Source organism: Atractosteus spatula, chromosome 4 (genome assembly GCF_055471065.1).
Source record: "Atractosteus spatula isolate fAtrSpa1 chromosome 4, fAtrSpa1.hap1, whole genome shotgun sequence".
NCBI lineage: Eukaryota > Metazoa > Chordata > Actinopteri > Semionotiformes > Lepisosteidae > Atractosteus > Atractosteus spatula.
The window spans coordinates 14,607,609-14,631,154 of record NC_142709.1 but is presented as its reverse complement, the minus strand read 5'-3'; the positions used below and the strand labels follow the sequence as shown (position 1 = coordinate 14,631,154).

Sequence of the window (23,546 nt, the reverse complement as noted above, 5' to 3'; positions counted from 1 at the left end):
TTTTCCTAGGATCATAAACAGAGATAAAAAGACTTAAAAAAACACTGAAGGATGAAAACCATTTGCTTTATTACAGCTGTGACCCAATGATAGATTGCAACTTTTCATCATGAAGACCCTTGACGAAGCATGGTGCCCATATAGGACAACATGTAACAGAACTATAATCTAGGAGGGTTTAGCCGCTATTCATCTGGCACAAAGGCAGAAAAGAAAGACGGTATCACAGTAAAAAGGCAAACAGTCTAGTATAGTACAGAAGCGTTCCCTTAAGGCCCGTTCATCCTGCCACAAGATGGAGGGTGGAAGTAGAAACGCCTCACTTCCTGTGCCCTAGTTACTTCCTGCACTGCAGGAATGAGTCGCCCTGATGTGCCTCACCCTCTGGCTCTCAGAGCTCTGACTGCGGGACTGTGGGGGTGGTCAGCAACAGACTTTTGCCCACAGCACAGGAAAACAGTTCAGGGCAGGAACAGCTATATTCATCTTTTTATTCTGCCACGCACCCAATTCTTAGCTATAGTTTAGGTATTCTACACAGTTTTTACTTATGCTTTTTTATAAATAAATAATCTGGAATAAATAATCTGCTCCTTGTTAGCCTGATCTTAGTTAAAGAGGCTCCTGTAGTTAAATCCACTGTCAAACCTACCTACAGGCAAAACCTACCGGTTCTGCATTTAATGTGCAGTTTTTTACTCCAAAAATATTATTTTATTTTTCCCCAAAAGAATAAAAACAACTTAGCTTTCCCTTAAGAATCTGAAGTTAAAAGAAGACGATTTTGATTAATGGTTCCATAAGGTGTATCTAAATTTTTTTTGCGTTGGCAAAATTTCAGTTCGTACTGTAAAAGCAAGAGGACAGTTGCTCTGTCCTAGGCTTGAGAACAGCGGTGGAAAAAAAAAAAGGCCGAAACAATGACACGGACATCAAGTAAATGATTGTCTAGTGAGATACAGACATGACTCCACACACACAAAAAAATTGAAACAATAACATGTTCACAACCTATCCGTTTAAAAAGAATACATTAAAAAAACAACACAAAGCAGAATAACGGATGGTCCAGTGCTTGTGAATGACCTCTGGGCTTTTTTTAACACAGCTCATTCCCTCCAGTATAATTGAGTTTGTTCCGCGACCGCGTATGAAAGCCTCCTTTTCCACAGGGTCGGCCCCGGCGTGGCCATTGCATAACAGAGCCCATAAAGAGGGCTGGCAGGTTCTGGGGGGCACCAGGGCGACACGTGGGAACCGTGTCTGCGCACCAGCTATGTCTGGGGCCGCGGAAAGGCAGAGCCTGAGGGTGTTGGTGCAGGCATGCCTGACATACCACTCATTCTGAAAACAGAAAAAAAACAACAGAAACCCTCATTCTGGGCCGTCGAGAGGCGCAGGCCGGGGAGCACCTATGCCACCCATTTGTTCATTCTGCTTAGCAACAGAACTGGGTCACACCTGATCATTTTCCCATAGCGCAAGTTATTGTCCTTTATTGTAAGAAACTGAGATGCTCAGAAAACTGACACTTTGTAAACATGTTCTGGGAACTGAGCAAATTCTTTTCCCAAAGTTAATCAGAATTCATTCTTAGTGACGTTCATATTTGCAGATATTATACAGGCTACATACATGCATTCTGACCATAATTTTACCTACAGTTTTCCCCTCTTAGATGTTTGGTGTTAATCATCTTCAGAAAATAAGATGTTTATGTAAGTACCTCAGTACGTCAAGTATCCACCTGTAGCAAACCATTGAGTATTTCCTATTCTAAGAACCTACCAACCCACAATATATTTCTGAATAATAACTGTGTAAATAGCTTTTACTAAGTTTCATTTAATTGCATTTATAAAATATAATAAGCCAGCTTAAAAAGTAAACAATCCATTTATCTAATAATTTTCTTACTCACAAATACTGAGATACTTTAAAAGTATTTTAATAAGTTGATGGCATTTTACGGTACCTTGAAAATTTGTATTTCATTTCACTCTACATAGTCGAAATATATAGAAACCAGTGGAACTCAGGAAGAGTGCACATACTATACAGTCCATTTTGCAAAATAAAAAAAATTAGGACAGAAGATAATAATGTCCTCACTTCAGAAAAGTTAGAAACAAAACGCTAAAAGTAGCTAGAAAGTCAGAAACAAAAAGCATTAGTGAAAAACTGTGTTAGGGTTAATGCAATTTGTGCAGCTCAAGAGCTGGGGATATGCTCTTTAGGCAAGTAAAGTCTATTGTCAAAAGGCAAGATACAAGTAGTCACAAAATCTTAAAACCAGCAATCAAATTCAGCAGAAGGATTCAGTATCTGAAAGGCTCGAACTCAAAGGATAATTGTGCACTAACCTGGCACTAGAGGCACGTATCAGCATCACCAGCATGGAGCAGTGGTTTGGCACTCTAGACCCTGGACTAGGGGATTCCAAGTTCAAGTCCTAGGAAGTAGTTTCTGTTGTATCCTTGAGTGAATTACTGACCTCAGATTTCTTCTGTAAGTGCCCTGCTGTGTAAATGAGTACACTCCAACTTGCCATTGCAAATGAGACCTTGTCCTGAATGGACTCTCTTTCTTAAATAAAGGAATAACTGAAAAATGTGACTAATGGTGTGGTTAAATGGAAGTTTGGGAGATCAAATTCAGACTTCCATTCTCCTACATATACTTGCAGGCTGGACTAAATCTGCAGGCTGCCCACAACTCTGTGCACATCTTTTCTAACGACGCCGCCTTCACTCCAACTTTACCCTTGGAGCTGCCTTCCTGGTTCATTCCTCGCAGGTGCCAAACACTAAAATACTATACACACTGTCCCTTTATATTCATTGTGGCTTGTTTTGTCAAAATTAAACTTTGACCAAACTACTGAAAAATCTGGTGCCAATGAAAATTTTCTGCTGAAGAAAAAAATCAGTATTACACACGAGCATAGGTCAGTCAGACTTAAATTTATTCTCAAACTATGCAGTATTTATTAAGAGCTAGGTTGGAGGATTTATTACAAAGCAAAATTATTATAGGAGGTGAAAGGCAAGTATTTAGAGGAGAAAGACCTTGCCTATTCAGTCTGCTAGATTTCACTGAAGATGAAAATATTAATGTGTCTAAAAAGTGACGAGGTAATAACAGTGTTTTGACTTTGATCTTGTGACTTTTCAAACATCGCAGAAACAGATCACACTTAAATGACCAACTAAAGCCAGGAATAAAATAAAATCATACATTAAAGGCAAAGTAAAAAGATAGCTACCACCCCTAAATACACGGGACCCCGAATCTTAAACAGCCAATTACAGTTTAGGCTAATTGTTGGACTATACTCATGCAACAAGTCCTTAAGGTAACCTGGAGTTAGACTGTGTGATTGCTAGACCTTAGGTACCATATGAAACTCTAATTCTAAAACTTAAATCAGTTAGGGCGCAGGGTAGTACTTGTATTGGTAAATATCTCATCAATGTTGATTCCAGTGCCCACCAACAGTCCCACCAAGGGACAGAAGTGAGCTCAACAAAAACACATAAGGGTGCGATCTTGGAAGGAGAGGCTTTCTGGGGAACAGCGTGTTCCAATGAGTGAAAAAAAATTTAGGGTAGGTGTGGGGCGGGGGGGGGGGGTGGGGGAGTGAGGGAAACAAATTTTAAGGGAAAAGACCATAATCTCTTGTCTTCCTTCAGGATTTTCAATGTAGCATGTGAAAGGAAAAACGTGTTCATAGCTTAATTCTGGACCGTGGCACTCAATACATTCCCAAAGGGATCAATATCAGCTTCTGCTGAAGATTCTCAACTATGTAAATGACCTCTGAACTCTGATATTAAGCCAAATAATGAAGGGCTACACTCAAAGCAACAATGGAAATCCAAACAGATTTAAAGATAACACAGAAGGACAGGGAGATAAACACGAAGTGGCAGGCTAAATGCCATGAGAGAAAATTACAGCAAAAATGGTCAAATGGAAGGAGAGAACGTGAAGCAGTTCACCAGTTACGGATACAATCTAGATGTTTTTGTTAACTATTCAGTCAACAAACCTAGTGTGGGGAGGCCATACAAAAATGCTAACATAACAGCAGGATACAAAGGAAAAACAGCTGAACTTAACTCAAGGAAGGCCATGAGGAACTGTACAAAGCACGAATTTGACCACATGCAGAAATCTTCGCCGAGTGTTGCAGCGAGGACAATATAGTAACAGAAAGACTCAGAAAGAAAGAGGAGCAACCATAAATACATAAAACCGGAGTGCCAGTCAAAAGCAGATGCATTTAAGGGACCAAATGCATTTTCCATAATGGGGCAAAAAGAAGACTTCAGGGAAGTCTAAAGTTTCTAAAGTGACCAAAAAAAAAAACTACTGACAAATTCAACCCAGACATTTATTTCCTTACCAGGGCAATAAAAGAAAATTACAAGAGCAATGAATTTAAAGGACTGAAAAATAGAGTCATGCCTTTGCACAAATTGTTGTATGCAACAAAGTGACATTCTCAATCTCTAATCACACTATTGGTGGGGTAATTAACACACAAGGAACTGGAGGGGTAGGATGGCTAAATGATTTCTTCTTGTCTGTAGCCTTTTTTTATAACAACTTTGAAAAAAAATAGCTTCCCCCGAATCAGAATGTGTAAGCTGTGCTCTGTAACTTCCAGGTGTGAGCATGGGTCTGAATTACTACAATATCAGGACAGTCTCCAGTAAGAACAGAAGAAAGGCCTTGTGACTCTCTCATTCTACTCCACCGGCAATTTCAAAAGTAGACTCAGAAGGGCATAAAGTTGGTCTGCTGTCACTGCTGACACTGTACCCATACTTCACATACACGTTACAGTAGCTTCCCAGGTGTCTGTGCAGCACATTCACATTTGCGTTATACTTTCCTCTACAAGCTGTCACCCAGAGCACACTGTTCAAACAAGTCCTTCCTCCTAGCAGTGGTAGCCTTGCCTTTGACTGCTGACTGCTGTGAAAAAAATTTTTTTTTTTGCTCTGCATTTAAAGCGTTTTTCTGTAACTCTATCACTCATGCCAAAGAACAAACACCTTTGTAGCCCAGACATGTCCATTTATTTGCAACAGAACCTACATATGAATCCTCACACTTATAAAATTCTCCATATAAGCATGTCTTTCTACTTCCAAAACGTAGGTGACTATTAAAACCAAGATAATCTTTCTGAAAATAAAGCCAAAGCACAAAATCTCTGCAAAGAAATCTAAGAGAGGCCATAGAGCGTTATCTCATCCATAGCTAATCCAGACCTACACACTCGAGTGACGCAATGCCTGGTATACAGTACACTGTGCTGACTTGCTGGTAAGTGTAAATATGATCATGTAAGCAAAAATGAGAACTTAACATTCAGCCAGGAGGGAAATTCAGACAGCAACACACACTGTTCCGGTTTTGCTTTAACACATCATGTTTTACACACACTTTAAAAAATAATCTTCTAGATATCTAAAGTATTATCAAGGCTAATGTTGTAATAACAAACCATAATTTTGGTGTTCAGCAGACGACAGAATTTGCTAATCAGACATGAAGACAATGAACTTCAAGGCATCATGCTCTTTCCACCTATAAGAAAGTACCCATACAATCCTATTCATGGCCACAATTTACCACCAAAAAGAGAGTCAATAAACCCTGTGGCTGTTTGGCAGCATTTCTGTCTTCATATGGAATGCTATGAGTTAAGTTTAAGGAACTTAAGGACAGGAACATGGATAGTATTGTACAGTTTTTCACATCTTTTCCCTTATCGCACAGCAACGTTTCAAAGAAGTTAGCTGTGTCAGCATGCATAGGCCGCAAAGGAACAAGTAAAGGTTCATTCCATGCTGAAAATAGAAGAAAAGAAACAACGTTTTGGCTGTGGAGCCTTCTTCGGAGAATTCTTTTTTTAGGTGCCTTCTTCTTAGGGGCCTTTTCCTTGACACCCAAAGAAGGCTCCGCAGCTGAGACGTTGTGTTTCTTTTCTTCTCTTTTCAGCATGGAGCAAACCTTTACTTGTTCCTTTGCAACATTTCAAAGAACTTTTTCCTCAGAACGTCTGACTAGAAATACATTAAAAACGTAGATTGCAATGGTTCTGGTACAATCCAATTGAATAAATACATTTAAAAAACCTCTGGAAAACATTGATAGACTTTTCTACATGGACACCAACACATACTTATTAGGGACACTAAATCATTACGGTTAATGTTAACTCAATGACTTATACTCCCACTTTTAAGATGTAACATTGGTACCGAATACCTACAGTACCCAGAGACAACCTCCGACCTGCACATCACTCTATTCCGTTACAGCTTTCAGAAAAACATATAAAGAAAAAAGGTACTGTTAATTCTGAGATGGCTCCTTAATTCTTGTTGGGTTTTTTTTTTTGCCTTAGCCTTTTCTGTGCACAGATTTTTATTTTAGATTTTTTCAGACTTCTCTTTTTCTTTCCTTTTAAGTGGATGGAATTTGAAAACAAGGTCCTGACAGGAGCCGTACTCTGAGCCTCTTCTGTCCCTCCTCTGGCACCATGAGTCTCTATGAGAGCTCCACAGACCGTACATGATAGCAAGACAGGCCAGGATCCACTTGTGCAGAGGGAGGGAACACAGAGGCAGCTGTAAGTTTTTTTCCCCCCAAATCAGCAAATATCCAGTTCCAGCTAATCCCTGTTCTGTAACCAAACACAAGCAATTTAGTCCACAGGCAGTTTATAGTCCTCAGTCCTCATTACTGATAATAATTCAATATTTTGTTCAAAGTGCATTTTAAAAAGATAATGGTTTCCTTTGGATGGCACTCCTATCTTGAAGGTACTGTACATCTTTGCCATACGTGCACGATGCAACGACACTTTTTTATGTACACTGCTTCGTTATACTGAAGCTCTCTATCTTGTTCACAAAGGTGTTTTGTCCCTGTGTGCTTCTGTGGTGCAAAAAAAGGCTGGTACTCTGAGCAAGAAACAGGACATCCAAGATGTTGAACAAATTCAGATCATGCGCTTTCTTCTCACGCAAACTATCTGATATGATGATAATGATGATGATTTCAAATTCTTTACCATCTCATTTCACATAATTTTATTATTATAGTTCTGTTTTTTTTTCTTACAACAACCTGTAACCTTGTTTCAAAGCAATGCATTACTGAACTACATGTGCTAGAAACAGACTCCTGCCTCCTGCTTCAACTGCCTCCACAATTTTACAATCAATCACAAAAGAAATTAAAATTTCTGTTTTGAATAATCCCTTTACTGTACATAGTTTCACACAACCAATCTGTTGAATTCACATAATGTAAAATGGATTTAATGAAAAAATACAACAAATATAAAAATACTTGTATTTATATTACCATATTTTGCTTTTCAAGCTATAATTTGCCTACAGTAGTTCACCATTCAAACTTTAAACCATTTCTCAACAAATTAATACATTTAGAAACAAAACCAGACTCCAAGTAAATTTACAAGAAGACAAGATTTATTGCTGGTCACTAAATATCAAAAGCATTTTTCTTTCTGTGATGTACTGTACACACCATTGATTGACTTCACAGTAACCACATCACAAACCAATACGTTTAAAACACACTAAGTCATGTGCAACGTAGTTCTTCAAGTTTGCATGCTGACAAAATCTAACCACATAAAGACGTCTTCAAAATATAGCTCCAACTATACATGTCCTCTTAGTGTTTCCACTGGGCTTTGTAGCATTCCTTACATTTTTAGAAAAGGAATTCTGGGAGCTGGAGTTCAAGGAATTTTACCATTTGTAGTCAGACTTTTCTTAAAATATATAAGGGAGGGAGGTCACAACTGATGATCTATTAAAAGAACACAAAACGTTGTATCCATATTTAACTGCCCTTTAATTAATCACACAAATTATCTCCAGACCCACACTACTGTACTTTCAAAGAGTTAGCTGGTCTTTTCAAATGAGCCGATTATAAATGTAATAAGGAAAGTTAAAGAAGTAAATTCACTAGTCAAAAGATACTTTTATCCCAGACTCCAAAGATTGTTTTATTGCCGAATCATTATGAAGACAAACATAAGCAGTTGTCTGTTGCGGTCATAAACGTGAACTAATGTCAGCAGAGTTTTACAATTAAAAGGAATAATGTGGCAAGAAATGTCTTTGCAGAATGTAAACAAGACATAATCCTGCCTGTCAGCAGAATAGCAGAATAAGACACCTAAAACAGAAGATTTTCGAGCGAAATAGACATCCTAAGAGCTTTCAATGCGGTAGTTGTGAGACGATGCAGAGAGGAAGGTCTGTTAGTTGTTATCACAAAGAAGGCACGATTTCAAGGTTAATAAATTAAGCGATTACAAAGACTGACAGAAGGATTCATTTTAGAGTCTCCTGTCAGCATCCTTTGTCTTCAGGCCCGTGAAATATTTACGGTTATATTCCCAATGATAAATCGATTGGGTGTTACGGCTTTTTATATTTTCTTTACCTAATCACATCGTAATCCTTAGGCACCTCTTTAAAGAGAGACAGTACAATATTATAAGCAACACGGCGTCCACGCCTCCAAGTATTGACTTCTTCGATGGAGATCTATCGAGGGAATTCATCTTCCCAATTTTACAGTAGTTTGCTGCGTTGCTACATAATAATTTTCCAACAACTGCTCAGAGTGTATAAGAAGTAACCGCCCATAAAGATCAGAATCAGAACGGCAAGATAGTTAAAAAATTGTATCATAAATCAAAAAGCCATGAAACAACGTTTCGGTTATGATATACATCGAACAAAAACAAGTCATTCTCAGAAGACATCGACTTTGTAAAAAAACATCATTGCGACGTCATTTAAGACATTTTAATTTAAAAAAAGTTTAAAAAATAAAACCATTTAAGACAAATTAGGTTGTATTTGTATTAGAGGGCCTATAGCATAGAAACCTGAAGTATGTTTCCTACTACCAGTTTACTGGGGATGGAACGAGAAAAATCAAAATGTCCGAGAAACAACTGCATACTGCAATTCCTGGAAAGGTAAATGTGCAAAAATAATGATTCCAGAGTGCCATTTGCAAGTTTCCATATCACCGAAGTGATGTTCAGTAAACTGCGACAGGACGGCAGCGAAAAAGCAAAGGTACTCCGCGGCTGGCAGGGAGTAGCTGCCGTTTTTTACATTTAAAGTAAATGCCAGGCATTCAAATTAAATCTCACGAAAGCTAGATGGTGTATGTGTGTTAGGGGCGGAGGGTGGCTGCACAGAGAAACAAAAACGCAGTTCCACTTGACATGTTATTTCGAATTATAAAAATAATAATAATAATAGCTGCGAGTGTCGTATGGGGAGGAAGATCAAAGCTGCAGAAAGTTTTAACATCAACACGTACAGGTAGTGGATCGCGCCTGCTTTTGTATTCTCCATGACAGGTACAGTATCAATCCACATGCCCATCTTTTGGAAGCCCAACGTGTTATCAGGACTTGCCACCAGTTGCTCATGGCTGTTTTGCCCCTCAACCCCTCGGGTCCTCTTTCCTGTTCGCCATCGATGCCCCCAAAACCTAAACCCACCTCAAGTGAGACACAGCCCGGGACACCCCCCTCACCCCCTTTGAAGAGACTCGATTACCTGTCTCTCGGGTCAATCCACGAGGTCTGCCGGGTGTTGTGGTCTATGAAGAAGACTCTGCCATCGTAGTCTCTTGCTTCCTCCCAGCCAGCGGGCAGCGGCAGCTCCGAGCTCACTCTTCGCTTGCTGCTGCTCACCCACGGCATAGCGGTGTGATGGTGAGGGGGTTCTCTCAGTGGCCAGACGGCCCCCCCCTCACCCTCCCCTCCCACCCCGTCCTCTCTTGTCCGGACAAAAAATATGTATATGTAGAATCCCTCTTCAGTTCATTACAACACTTTCCTATCGGTGGTCGGATTTGGCCAAAAAAACAACAACAGACAACTCTGCAAAAATGAAAAAGCAAGCATGGATTGTCCAGTATCCACTTTCCCCCCCAAAAAAAAGTTTAGCTCGGCTCTCATAACGCCTCTCTCCGCTCCTCCATGTTCGCTTCTCCAGCCATATTTCATTCCACAGTGTCCATATTTGGGCAAAGGATATTTGCATAAACGGTGCCCAGGGGCGAAGGGATCATTAATACGGGCGTAGACAGGCCAATAGAAACACGAGGAATTCTGTAACAGCATGGAAAATGGAAGTTCCGTTTTTTTTTCCTAGGCGGCTCAAAAACGAGAGAAAAATGGATTTGATTTCTGGAGTTGACTGAAATCAAAGGCTACCCGTCGGCAAGTGTCAAACGCGGTCCTTTCCGTCATCTGGAGTGTCAGAAGGGTGGGGCTGGATGATTTGTAACTTTTCGGTAATTGTGTGGTATTAATACAATGTAATAATTCCCATTCCCAAAAAAGGCACGGCTCGGCTTTAACTTGAGAGGCACAAAAACAAACTATGCATATATCGTTTGAATCCTTGAAAACTCCAAGCAAATCAAATCCCGATGCTATTTATATGTAGTACGTAGAAAAGCAAAGTAAAGGGATCAATATTCTATAAATAATAATTCAAATACATTCTAACACACAATAAAATGATAACACAATATCACCACGTGTGCCTTCTTGCAGACTCTTATCTGCTGTAGGTGGCATCCACAACATACAATAAATGAGATCAATGCGAACATGTACAGTATATTGGATTTAATTGCGTTGTTTTAGAGTTCTTCTCCAAGGGACCCACAGAACTAATTCATCGTCCTGAAAATGTCAAACTTTCCTTCCTCGTTGGTGGGTTTATTAGTGTAACTACCGACTCCAAAAATGACTCGTGGCCAAAAGAGTCAGGAGGCACTTTTTGTAGATTCTATGTCAAATGGATCCGTCTCGGTCATCTTTTCGGCCGATAAACCACAACCTCGGAGATCTCTGTTTATGCGAGTGTATCCATCACGAATCCTGGAGCGAAGTTTTCAGACACAGTTCCTGGTGGACCAAGTTTTTGTTCCAGCCTGGGTAGTCAATTAAACAATTAACATAATTATCTTCTTAGACATAGGATTTTTGTTGAGGTCTCTCAGATCATATCATTCAAAACATTCACTTCTTTAAAGATTTTGTTCTGCACAAGCTTCTGATTACTTAAATGATTTATTTTTTTATAAATTGGGATTATTTACCACATAAATTGTGACCTTATGTATTTCACATCTACAATACTTATACAGAGCAAAATGCAAAAATAACCCCAAATCCTAATACAGTTTATCCAGGTCCTGACACTCTCGGGTGGCCTTTACCAATCATGGCCTCCTAATAATCTCCATCTATGAATTGGCTTCACTACTCTGTTCTCCTCCCCACTGAAAGGTGATGTGTGGAGAGTGTACTGTGTGTACTATGGCTGCTGTCGTGTCGTCCAGGTGGGAGCTACAAAGAAAAGTGCTGTATAAGTGTAAGGGATTATTATTATTATTGTGGCGCAGAAGGTGATGTCTTACGAAAGAGGGCCACCTGCTGGTCCATTGACGCCACAGCACAATAACGTGTTTGAGAGTTTTTGTAACAGAAATACCAGTGAGAGCCTTTCAGAAGATCTAGGTACAGCATGTACTATAAGTAAGTTTTGCAAACTTACCAAATAGCTTCAGGCCACTGGTACTCACGTAAGCAGTTGCAAAACAGGTTGGAATTCTTGTGTGCCAAGTTCTTTAAAAAACAATCCCTGCAACTTCATGGTGTCTTCTACTACTTTAATTTTTGTTGCTTTTATCAGCTTACATTTGCACCCGTTTATACTACTGGGGCAAACTGGTCAAAGTGCTACTTCAATAGCAGCGTGTCTGCTCGGATTTAAGATAACAACCTGCCTCATACCAAACCAGAACCGTAAATACTGCCCCACACTGCCATCTGCTGGTCATTTTTCCATTTGCAATTACTTCGTTTATGAGTCTAATTACTTAAAGGAGAAAATAAAGCATTTGCTACGAGGTTATCAAAATGTTTTATAGACAATGTGTCGAAAATCAATCACGTCTTTGAAATTCTCAGAGAAATTTTAAAAACAAAATTGTATTTTTCCATTTGTGGGGCTTACGAGATTTATTAAGTTTTTATCTAAAATTGCTCTTAACAGAAAACCTGAAGTCCCTGCAACCCTCTAGGATAAGAATTTTAGACACCTGGTGTCCATCATACATTTTCTAGCCAGCATTTCCCAACAAAATCCTAACAAAGCAGGTAACAATAACCAATGTGTTTTTTTAATGCGTACAATATCATCCCTCCCAAGTCAATATGATATTGAAAACTTAATTCTGAAAGTGTCGCAAATATTTATTTCTTCATGTAGTTTGTGCAAGGATTTGCACCCATATCACCCTGCAGCTCACAACTGGAAACCCACTATAGCTCAGCAGGTGTGAGCCTGGTCAATACCTAAATGGGAGACCTGCTGCTGGAAGTGGTGTTAGTGGGGCCAGCAGGGGGCGCTCACCCTGTGGTCCATGTGGGTCCTAATGCCCAAGTATAGTGACGGGGACACTATACTGTAAAAAGGCGCCGTCCTTCTGATGAGACGTAAAACCGAGGTACTGACTCTCTGTGGTCATTAAAAATCCCCATCTGTGAATTGGCTTCATTACTCTGTTCCCCTCCCCACTGAGAGCTGATGTGTGGTGAGGGTACTGGTGCACTATGGCTGCCGTCGCATCATCCAGGTGGGGGCTGCACACTGGTGGTGGAGTGGAGTCCCTGTTACCTGTAAAGCGCTTTGAGTGGAGTGTCCAGAAAAGCGCTATATATGTGTAAGCAAATTAATAATTATTATTTCCTCTTGATGATAAATTGAGATCGAGTTAACAGCTATATTCAATATATCACTCTTACACATTTTTCTACAAAGTTGTGATTACTTGAATATAGATGTATAGTCAGATCTCAGAAGCTAAACATGGTCAGTATTGGGATGTATTGGGTCTTTAACACGGTTATCTCTGTGGTGACGCTTAACCAAACTAAGTGTAACGTTTTTTCTATACAAGCCCAAATCGTTTTGGAAGCTAAAGTAACTGATTTTTCACCTTTATGTTCTGCCTCCCTCGTGTGGTCATAGTAAGTATAATACCAAAATGCATTGATGTTTCTACACTATGTTACTATCTTTGTTTCCCCGAGTCAATTTGAATTGAACCCAGCTAGGGTTCGAAGATAATGCATTTGAACATGGGTACCTACTTTTCCACTTTTGGATTCTCCAGTTAGTTCTCACCTGGAAGGCAGTTTCCCTGCATCCAGATCGGAGAGGATTCAAAAACAATGTTATAACGGCATATTCAATTCCTCCTCTTAAAACAAACTCTTATTTCAAATAGCACATAAATAATAAATTGAAAAAATAATGAGAATTTATTTAGTTACTCCGTTCACAATTGACAAACGTTTAGCACAGGAGAATCACTGTCCCATCTGCAGGAAACAGAAGTCTAAAGGTTTAACTGTAAAAAAAAACGAAGGCGTTTCTTTTAACCTTCCCGTTTTACTATTTAGTGCCGTATAAAAATGCATACACAAATTATGAGGAAATCTGCTACAGCAAATCCTCTTAATGTTTTGACCTGCCGTCATAACAAAACCATTTGTTTTCCAGGAACTTTGTATTGAGATGTTGAAAACACCGTCCGCTGCTCCTTGGTTACACAAGCCTGCGGATGCACAGAGCGTGGTGCATTGTGGGAAAGTCCAGTTTGCATGAATCCCACCACCGCCCTCTGGCGGCCACGTCGCTCTCTCTTCAATTCAATTCAATTCAAGGTGCTTTATTAGCATGACCGATGGGTACAATCAGTGTTGCCAAAGCAAATGAAAGTAATGATATTTACATGAAACAAAACAAAAATAGAAGTAAAATAAAATCTACAGACATATTACAGACATTTACAACAAAGACATATTATAAAATATTGACATATTCTGTAGGCGGCTGGAGCATTATTGGGAGACAGACTCACTGTTCCTCAGGCCGTGACAGGAGATCACATACTGGGCTGCCAGTTCAACTGAGTTCCCTCCTCCCTCTCCCAGTAGGATTGGGACCCGTTGTGATTCTGGCAGGTGTGGGAACTCTCTTCTCTCAGTCTCTCACTCACCGTGCAGAGTTTTAGAACAGGGACTTGCGCCCAACTCCCGACCCCAGTGGCTGGAGGATCTTCCAGCTTTTGTTCCATCAAAGCCCTCCGTGGCTTTATAACCCGAGCCAGACAAATGATTTGCGCACTTGGAGCAGTTTGACACAGTTCCCAGGTGTCAAGCTGTTCTTGATTTCTTGATGCAGAGGAAACATTCTGCACTGAACCCTTCCAGGCTTGAACACGTGCCCACGGACTTGTTGATTCAGGTGAACTGTTCTATAAAATTTCTAACTCCTACTGTGAGCCCTGAGTCTTCCTCAACTGTGGACAGATTTGGGATGTTTTAAAACTCCACTGCTTTGTGTTCGGAGCCCCAGGAATAAAGGCCACGTGGGCTGGGAGTCATAAAATCATAATCTGACACGTGCTGGGCCACCCCAGAGAGGGATACCTTTTATAGCACTACAGTGTCCCAAATACATGCTTACATAGACATGGACATGCAAACACAACACAAGGGTGACCTCTACAAGCAGTTTAAAATCTTCATTTGGAGAAAAAAATGTTTGCTTTAATGCTCCAGTAGTAGGGGTGTATTATTGTAACAGACAATCAGCTGAAAACATTTGCAAAATTGTTGATTCGTTTTGTGGTCATCAGCTTTCATGATAGAGGGTGGTAGGGCGAGTTAACACAGAAAGAAAATTAAAACCCCAGGCCATCACAATTTTGTTTCAGAAGCCGAAAAGTAAAGTACCAGACGAAGAGGTGTTTTGCGAACAGCTCACTGCAGCATCTACAGCTCTGAGAGTTACGTTCTGCTTGTGTTTTGCGCTGTTTTCACCATCTGCTTTTCAGCAGTTGATCCACAGCGTGTTCAGCTGCCACCAAGCACAGACTATTACTGGTCAGTCATTCATAAACGATCTGTTTTTCATCGCCTTATCTAGCTTTCCTTCCTTTCTCTCATCTAACTCCCTCACTCTCTCCTCATTTTAATGAGACAGGCTGGAACGCTTGATCAGGAGTTTCCCTCTTGATCCCTGGCTGTCCTGCCTGTGAGTTTTGCCATGCTATCATGTTTTTCTTGGCCATCCGCACTGCTGTTAAGGCTATCGGTTTTAAATGCACTTCCTTACGGGTTCCACTTCTGTCCTCTGAGTTGAAGATTTTGAATATTTGAATCAGATCTCCTCAGGTCTTTTAGTCTATGTAGGACTCTCCATCAGGCCTAGAGAGGTATCACGGACCTCTTCCGTGGAGAGAGCAGCATTTCCTTTTTCGTAACATGGCAACCACAATTGTACTCAATACTCTAAATGAAGCCTTACGAGTGCATTGTATATATTCTAACATGGCATCCCTTGATTTAAATCCTACATTTTCAACTATATATCTTAACATTCTATTTGTCTTTTTCATTGCTAACCTTACATTGTGAGGTAGAGGAAAACAACACGTCTACAAAAATATCCAAGCCTTTTTCACTTGGAGTTTGTCCAGTTGTGAATTCTATTCTATTTTTGTACCATCTGTAAACTTGGCCTGTTTACTAATTGTACCAGAATCTAGATCACTGATATAAATTAAGATCTGTGGTCTTAATATTGATTTCTGTGATTCTTCATTAATTACAGTATGTTACCACAATTTCAGCTTTAATATCTCAATTTTTTTATTTAGTTGTTTTTGTTTGGTTGTTTTTTTTTGTTTTAAATAGGCTGCCAGATCCAGATCCAGATCCTTGTTCATATATAATGTCAAGATAAACAACCAAAGTTGAGATAAAGCAATGCATGCACATATTCTTTTTACTGGTTGATGAAGAGCCTTGCTATACCATTTTCGCAGTCAAGTTTGTGTTTGTCAAGATGCCTTGAGCAATTCAAAGTGTGTCACAATCAATCAAATTTTCAAGCTAAGCAATATGCTTCACATGTGATCTACATGGTATAAAGAAAACAAGAAGAAAACAAGAAGAAAACGACACCTGAAGAAGGCTCCACGGCCGAAACGTTGTGTTCTCTTTCTTCTTTTTTTCAGCATGGAATAAACCTATTACTTGTTCCTAAAGAAAACAAGAGGCTGGCAAATTGACTGTTGCTCCCAGTGCATCAAGAATATGTGATAGGCTTGTCATGGTGCTTACAGGCATACAGGTCCTTTGGATATTGGACTCCTTTTGATATAAGAAGTATGAAGAATAGTTTTTGGAAAATAACACTAACAACATTTTTTCTCTATATAAAGGCACCAAAAAGAAACTGAATTAGTAACTTACAATCACCTTAGTCTCTTTAATTAATTCATTCACTCCAAAATATTAACATTTTCTCACAGAGCATAACAGATTTCAGCATCTTGGATAGGATTTAGATTTACCAGAACAGTAAAAATGTATAGTAAGAAGCAGAATGTTTTAATGTACTGTTAAAGAGGAGGTAGTGGCAGTTATAGTTAAAGTATGTACAATATCACAAACGCAAGCTGTTTGCAGTCTTCTGTCAGGCGATGTAAAATTGATCTGAGGCTGATTTTTGGTTTTATTCAAGCTACTGTGTCAACCAAATTCAGACTTATTTAGTTACATTGTTTGTGATTGTGGTTAGCTAGAGAATTAAAGCACCAAAAAAGGGCTGATCTTTTGCTACAGTACACATACATTATGTAAAATAGAATCATGACGGCGCTTAACAGGTCCAAACCCTCCTGCCTGCACTTATTGCAAGCTCATAATATCAGTGTGCAAAAATGAACTCTTCTGCACTAAGACTGGTGTTTACAATGGTTGCTGCCTGAATTAAATACTGTAATCACAAAAGATGGTATGTAAATTGTAAGGTTCTTGGATGCAGCATTCTCATTGTTACATTTTTATTTAACGAGCCTTTTGTTTTTATTTCAACACACATCACAATTTTTTACAAAATAGAATTTTCTATCTATGAATAGGTACTGTAGTACAATCAATGGTGCACAGGCTACAATTTGTATTTATGTTTTTTGGGTCTGTAGCATTAATGAACATTTTCTGTGAAGTACAAACATAGCACGGTTATCAGTTGGTTAACATTTTGCTCTCCATATCAGGATATTTTTAGGGAAGTCATAAAACTACCCTGAAAGTTAAATACTCACTACATTTCAGTTTTGATTCCTTTGTTTTTTTTATTATTTTTCACTCAGGATTATTTAAAAATAATTATGCAGAAAAATCAGCTTTTGAAAATGTTCTGAAGAGGCGAGAATGAGCATATTTTTCAAAACTTTCCACTGCAAAGTGGTCAGCCTTGAAGGGACAATTACAGGAACTGACTGATTATGAAAAAATCTATACACAGGAAATAAGTGTCAAATAAAAATAAACAGGTCTGCAAAAATGACTCTTTCTGAGTGATCCATATCTTGATTTATTTCGGTAAACACTTGCATGCCTCCACAGAGTCTCAAGTTCAACAGCATACCTGAAATTAAAATAGGCCCAGTTAGTTGCTGGTGAAGGACACTAATTTTACCTTTTACTGTATGTTTAAAGCCCAACTGAAAGGTCAGTTGCTTCCTGTTGAAAATCGTTAAGGGCTCGAAGGAGATTTTTTCAAGTCTGAGAATCTCTACTTCTCCCAGCTTTTCCCCTTTCTCGCGCCCATACTCTCACAGAACACAGGCTCAATACTCTGTACATCGAGGAGTCTGATACGCAATACACTGCTTTGACTCCTGGAATTTTTTTCCAACCAGACCAAAGAAAGCTGTATTTTGATGGTGTTCTTTTATATATCCCTGTGCAATCACAAAGAGTTACAATTCTCATAAACTTAAAGTGGCTTGGTTTGGTTGATATTTTTTTCATCCAAGAGCTAATTTTATTTCTACATATAATTGATATAATATCATTATACAAATAAGATCAAAATGACATCTAAGAGAAAGTTTGGCCAGCTTTTTTTATTCTTTTAATTCTTTTTTTTATTTTATTTTTAAAAACAATCAAGGCTACTTAGAATAACAACATCATGCTAGATAATCTTATTATTCTCCATTCATTGAAGGGTAAACTATCCGATCATTGAAAGGTATTATTTAAAAAATGCAATTTTTTGATTAAAGATCGCGGTTAAAAATACTTTATAGACCAAAATGTTTAAATTACTCAAAGCAAAAACTCGACAAGGTGAATACATTCTTCATAAAGTATAAAAATACACAAGTATTTTGAACACAAAGATAAACTGCACTTACCATTTTAATTCTTGGTCTGAGTAAGCTTTTCTGTTTTTGTAAGAGATGTATAATCCAGTTTTAACTGTAAGTGATGAGCTTGCAAAGTCGAGTCTTTTCAAGTTTTAAACCATGTAAAAATAGAACATTATGCAGTCTATTTTGCACTTTCAGACATGAATTAGAAAGTGTTTGTCAGTCTGCCTAAAAGCTCAGAATCTAAATCCTAAAACCTTTAATATCATTTCAGAATGATATTCTCATATATCTGAAATGCTATACTTTCACTGATTATAATTTCACTTGTCACTTTTCAACATTTTCTCAGACTTGCTCACAGATATACTGTACCGTGTACTGTATATCATATTACATATACTGTATGTAATATATGAAGCACTTTAAATACTGTATATATTTATAAAGCTCAAGGTGAATGATCTACTCCACGTTACTGAACAATGAAAACATGTTTTTGAAGGATTGTGATTAGAGGAATTCTACTTCAGAAAAGAATGCATTGTCTTTCTTTTAAGGATTAGGCTGTAACAGCAGAGTGAGCCGTTCCTCAGTGAGAAGCACTAGAGACGCTAAGATATGATGCACAGGGCAGATTTGACATGCCCTTGCTCAGCAGCAGTGTTGGCAACCTGGAGTTTGTAAAGCTTATCTTTTGCTTTTCAGCCAGCACGTTATTTTTTTTTTAATTATAGGGCAAACAGCCTTGTTTAGTTTTTTTTTCCATTGCTCCTGATTCTATGCACCTCTCTTCAGCATTGGGTAAGCACTACACAGTGACCCATAATTACACGTCAGAAACAAAACGCCAAAAAATGGGGGGTGGATACTATAAATAAGACTGCCCTGCGCTCCCCAGATTATAAAGATCTGCATTTTAATAACATCCTGTCTACATTTTAATAGCATCCCATGTGGCAAACTGTTCGGAGACTGGCAGGGATCTGAATGATCTTTTTGTCCGCTGTCTCTGCCACTTGCTTGCTCCTGCTCTGATGCAGCAGAAGGGTGGGCAAGATGTCAAGAAGCTGAAGTCCTTTCATTCACAGATGATGTGAACATTTTGTCTTTTTTTTTTCTTTCTTGAGAGGGAGCTGATTTGGAAAACGTGTTTTCAGTCCCGCTGAGGCAGCTAGCACTAATTGGCCAGTGTTCTTCAGAATTTGCACCATAGCGGGAGTTTTTCAGCTGCAGGGCACTGATACACGCGTACTCTACATCCAGCCTGGCAAAGGCAAAGAAGGGAAGGACACACTGCTCAAGCACAATGGATGCAGGGATCCGTGTCACTGAACTGCTGGGGATGTTTTTCTCTGTTGCGGCTTGGCTTTGCCTGTTGGCTACCACGTTCATGTCGTGGCTAACGCTCTCCACTGACTTGCTGCAGACAGAAAGCTACCAGCTGGGCCTATGGGAGAGCTGCGTGATCCAGGACCTGGGTGGCATGGAATGCAGGGGTTATGACAGTCTGCTAGGCCTTCCTCATGATATCAAGCTGGCTCGGATCCTCATGTGTACAGCCATAGCTATCGGAGTCCTAGGACTGCTGCTTCCCATTCCTGGGCTCTACCTGGTGAAGACCTGTAAAGGACACGAAGGTGAGAGATCAAAGAGAATCCTGAAAGTGCTGGGCGGTCTCTTCTCCTGTCTGGCTGGTGTGATCTGTCTGGTCCCAGTGTCCCTCATGGCTCATGAGACTGTGCTAAGGTTCTGGGATGAAACACTCCCCGATATCGTGCCACGCTTCGAATTTGGGGATGCTCTTTTCTGTGGCTGGGCAGCCGGATTTCTTCACATCGTGGGTGGAATCCTTCTCATTTCCTCATACTGCTGCTTCCGACAGAATTCGGGCGCTAATCCCCCCAGGAGCCAGGAAAAGCGAGGTTTAGATCACTCATCCAAGAAGCGCATGGAGTATGTTTAAGAGGCAAAGACTGGTTCACTTGCTTCTTTTGCTGAGTCCCTGTGAGTGACTGAAGTGATTCCAGTTTCTGTTTCTTTCTCCTTCTCCTCCACTCTCAAGATGAAATGCTGCTCCTTCTTCAAAGCTCTCACACGTTTCTCTAATTAAATCCTTGTGGTCACTAAGACAACACTTGGAATTCAGATATTTGCTCTTCTACGCATTAGTTTACTTTGAAGCCACGATGATTAATAGATATGTTTTAGCTGAGTTGTTTTAGGTGCTAGGTGAATTAATCTGTGCATGATGCTGCTGCTACTTCCTCTTTTTATTCTTACCTCAGAACGACCTAGTCCTGGATGATCAGCTTCTTCTTTCACTTGACCCACAGTTTCCCCACACCGGATTTTTTTAAACAAGGAAATGCTGGGATGAGGAACTTAATACATTTTTAAACAGGTTGTACAGAATTTCCCACTTCTAACTTCTGTTGTTGGTTAGTATTCCATGTTTTTCTTAACACGTGTTTGCGTTATGACCCGTAACACGGTATAAAGACCATATGACAATTTAAAGTACCCAGAGAAGGAGTAGACTTGCTATAGACAGCTTTAATCCATCTTCACCTCTGGTGGAACATGGCAGAAGATTGTGCAAGCAACGTGCCATAGAGTAGTTCTCATCTAAGGTATTAAATAGTTTTCTGACATTTATTATCATACTTCAAAATGAAAAATGAGCATTATTAGTGTTAAAAAGTTCCAGTGAAGTGCTGGGATTTTTTAAGCTTGCTGAATCACACCAAAAGTAAAATTTTAAAAGTAAAATCTCCTGAATTCTCTGCTGGAACAAAGGTGAAACCTTTATTAAGCAAAGACCAAATTCACATACACTCTGTGTAATAATATTGCAGAGTACTCTATGAAGGGGATAGCATAAATTATAGTACTTCGAATAGTCTTTAGAGTATTTGTGCATGTCAGCTAAGACAAATCAAGATTTATTAAAAAGTTTAATTAAAAAACAGTATTTTGTACATGTATTTTTGTGATATATGTATTTATAACAGAATGAGTGCATTGTAGTTTACATGATTTTATTTCAATCCACTCATCCTGTTGAGGTGCATTGCCTTTTTAATAATATATATAAGAATTCACTTTACAGATTTTATACTCCCAGCCGGTTCATAAAGACTAACTACACAAAATGGAACAAAAATTATATTTGCTATAAAATTTAACAAGATATATTTTACAATGAGAACGGCACTATAAATTATATTACATGTTAACCATGAATGTTATTGGTAATACAGTATTATATTCTGTTGAAATATTGTGATGTTAAGGGTATGAGTTTTGTGAAATACGTAATTTAATCTGAATAATAATTGTAACAATTACCTGAGTAGTTTCTGAATACGGTTTCACAGGAAGACGTGAAAAGCCATTTTTCTGGCCCCACTGTGATGATGAAATAAAGTATAGAACTGTAGCTCTCATCTGACCACATTCGCAGGATGGGAATTTGATAATGTCATTCTCATCTCCGAACACACGGGCAATGTTATTTAAGTTAGTTTAAGATAATGCAGCTGCTTATGGAGGAACAAAGAGTCAGGCACTGCAAAGACTTTCCTGAGGCTCCTGTTGTTTTCCAACTTCATTCTCCACAACCTAAAAAGCTCAAGTGACTTCTGCAGTGCACAGTGCTTGAAAGCAGCAGATGTCATCCACCTGCTTGCACTCCACCTTTTTTTTCTCAATTTTAGCATTTGTAATCTTTGATCCTTTTCAGAGAAACAAAAATAAGCAAACAGCAGTCAGAGTAAATAGACAATAAAACCAATTAAGTCATAACAGCAGCATATGACCAGTTTTGTGGGTTTTGGTGGTTTGATGTAAAGAGTACCTTTCACCCTGAGAGCACAATGAAACGGTATAATTTTGTGAAATGGTTTTCAAAATGTCTGGTGGTTACCAGGCCCTCTGATATATTTAACACTGTCGCCAGACAGTGGCTTGGAAAATTAGATTAAAACAAAGTTAATTTTGGTGTTGCAGATCTATTCTGCTGGAAAAGCGTTTGAAAAAAATTCATACTGACTTCCCTGTTGGTTCCAAGGCTAAGCTGTGTTTAATGAACGCTTTAATGAACGACACATCTTGAAAAGAATGTTAAACAGATTGGTCTGCAGCCTGTGCTCTTTGATAATCACACACATTCGCAGGGGTCAAGGAACAAAAATATTTAAAATGTTTCCAAAAAAAATATTTGGTTGTTATGGCCATGGTGATCCAAAGGCTCCGATCAACATTTTTCCTCTCCTCCTCGGTCTTTCCAATCCATGCCTTGTGCTTGCTTTAAAGGCTCTGCATCCACGAGGTTGTGCCCCTGCTGTCATCTGAAAGATTCCTCTGTTGTTGCTCACAATGCACCCATTATTTCATTATATGGTAATCTTTCAATCCTATTAGTTACAGTGGGAGGTTCACCCTCAGAGCTGCACATGTATGCGTCAGTATATACAGAACTGAACAATCTGTTGTTGCTCTGTTGATGGAAGTAAATAATGTATATATCATTCAAAATCACATTTAAATTATATATGTGCACTTTTTAAAATAAAAATCATTACGTAAAATATATTGTGCATCTGTTAAAGTGTATAATGTATGTGCCCAAAAGCCTAGTTTAAGCTGCCAATAAATCTTTGTATGCAAAAAGTGCATTAAAGACCATGTATGTAGAAAATAAAAGTTTTTTGTCATTAATATTACAGGTAAACAAAATACTTCAGATACCTTGCAGCACTGTCCTTTTCCAGCTATCGCTGTAAATATATTTAATGATTTTAAATGGATAGACACTGACTTAAACCAATGGACTAATTTTCCTGATTTCCTTACTTCTCATGTCTCAATAATTCAAATCAATGTTCATCCACACTTCAAAATGTTTTGGTTGTAGGATTCATTTTCTTTATTTTTTCTTTCGAGATTTCATACTAGAATTGCTCAATTCATTTGCAGTGGTAAGAGATCCTTCAATCAATTTTCCATTCAGCAGTGTGAAAGATCGGTGGATCTTGTTCTGCCTAGCTTCAACTTTTATTCCTGTTCCACTGTGCTGCAAACATTGTCTGTTTAGTTTCTTAATGCCACCTCTGGTGTTGTTTAACAGAAGATTAGAGGGAGCTGAGATTCCAATCTCACGCTTCTGCTCTCTTGCATATAAATGCTCGCAG

At 38.9% G+C, this 23,546-nt stretch overlaps 2 protein-coding genes across 2 annotated transcripts in view; one reads left to right on the top strand and one right to left on the bottom strand.

The window, feature by feature from the left end:
• Positions 1-10,107, bottom strand: part of wwc3 (WWC family member 3) — a 54,537-nt gene extending 44,430 nt beyond the window's left edge. Inside the window, exon 1 of the mRNA XM_088913325.1 lies at positions 9,648-10,107. Within this exon, the coding sequence (XP_088769451.1) occupies positions 9,648-9,793 (146 nt within the window). The 5' untranslated portion in view covers positions 9,794-10,107. The remainder of the gene's footprint in view (positions 1-9,647) is intronic.
• Positions 10,108-19,272: 9,165 nt separating this feature from the next.
• LOC148835891 (claudin-24-like) lies at positions 19,273-23,058 on the top strand. Its single transcript, XM_088913447.1, has one exon. The coding sequence runs from the start codon at positions 19,661-19,663 to the stop codon at positions 20,315-20,317; it is 657 nt and encodes a 218-aa protein (XP_088769573.1). The 5' UTR covers positions 19,273-19,660; the 3' UTR covers positions 20,318-23,058.
• The last annotated feature ends 488 nt before the right edge of the window (positions 23,059-23,546 follow it).

Bases quoted from the DNA above. Each gene is read 5' to 3' on its own strand.
- LOC148835891 (XM_088913447.1), top strand. From the start codon at position 19,661: ATGGATGCAGGGATCCGTGTCACTGAACTGCTGGGGATGTTTTTCTCT.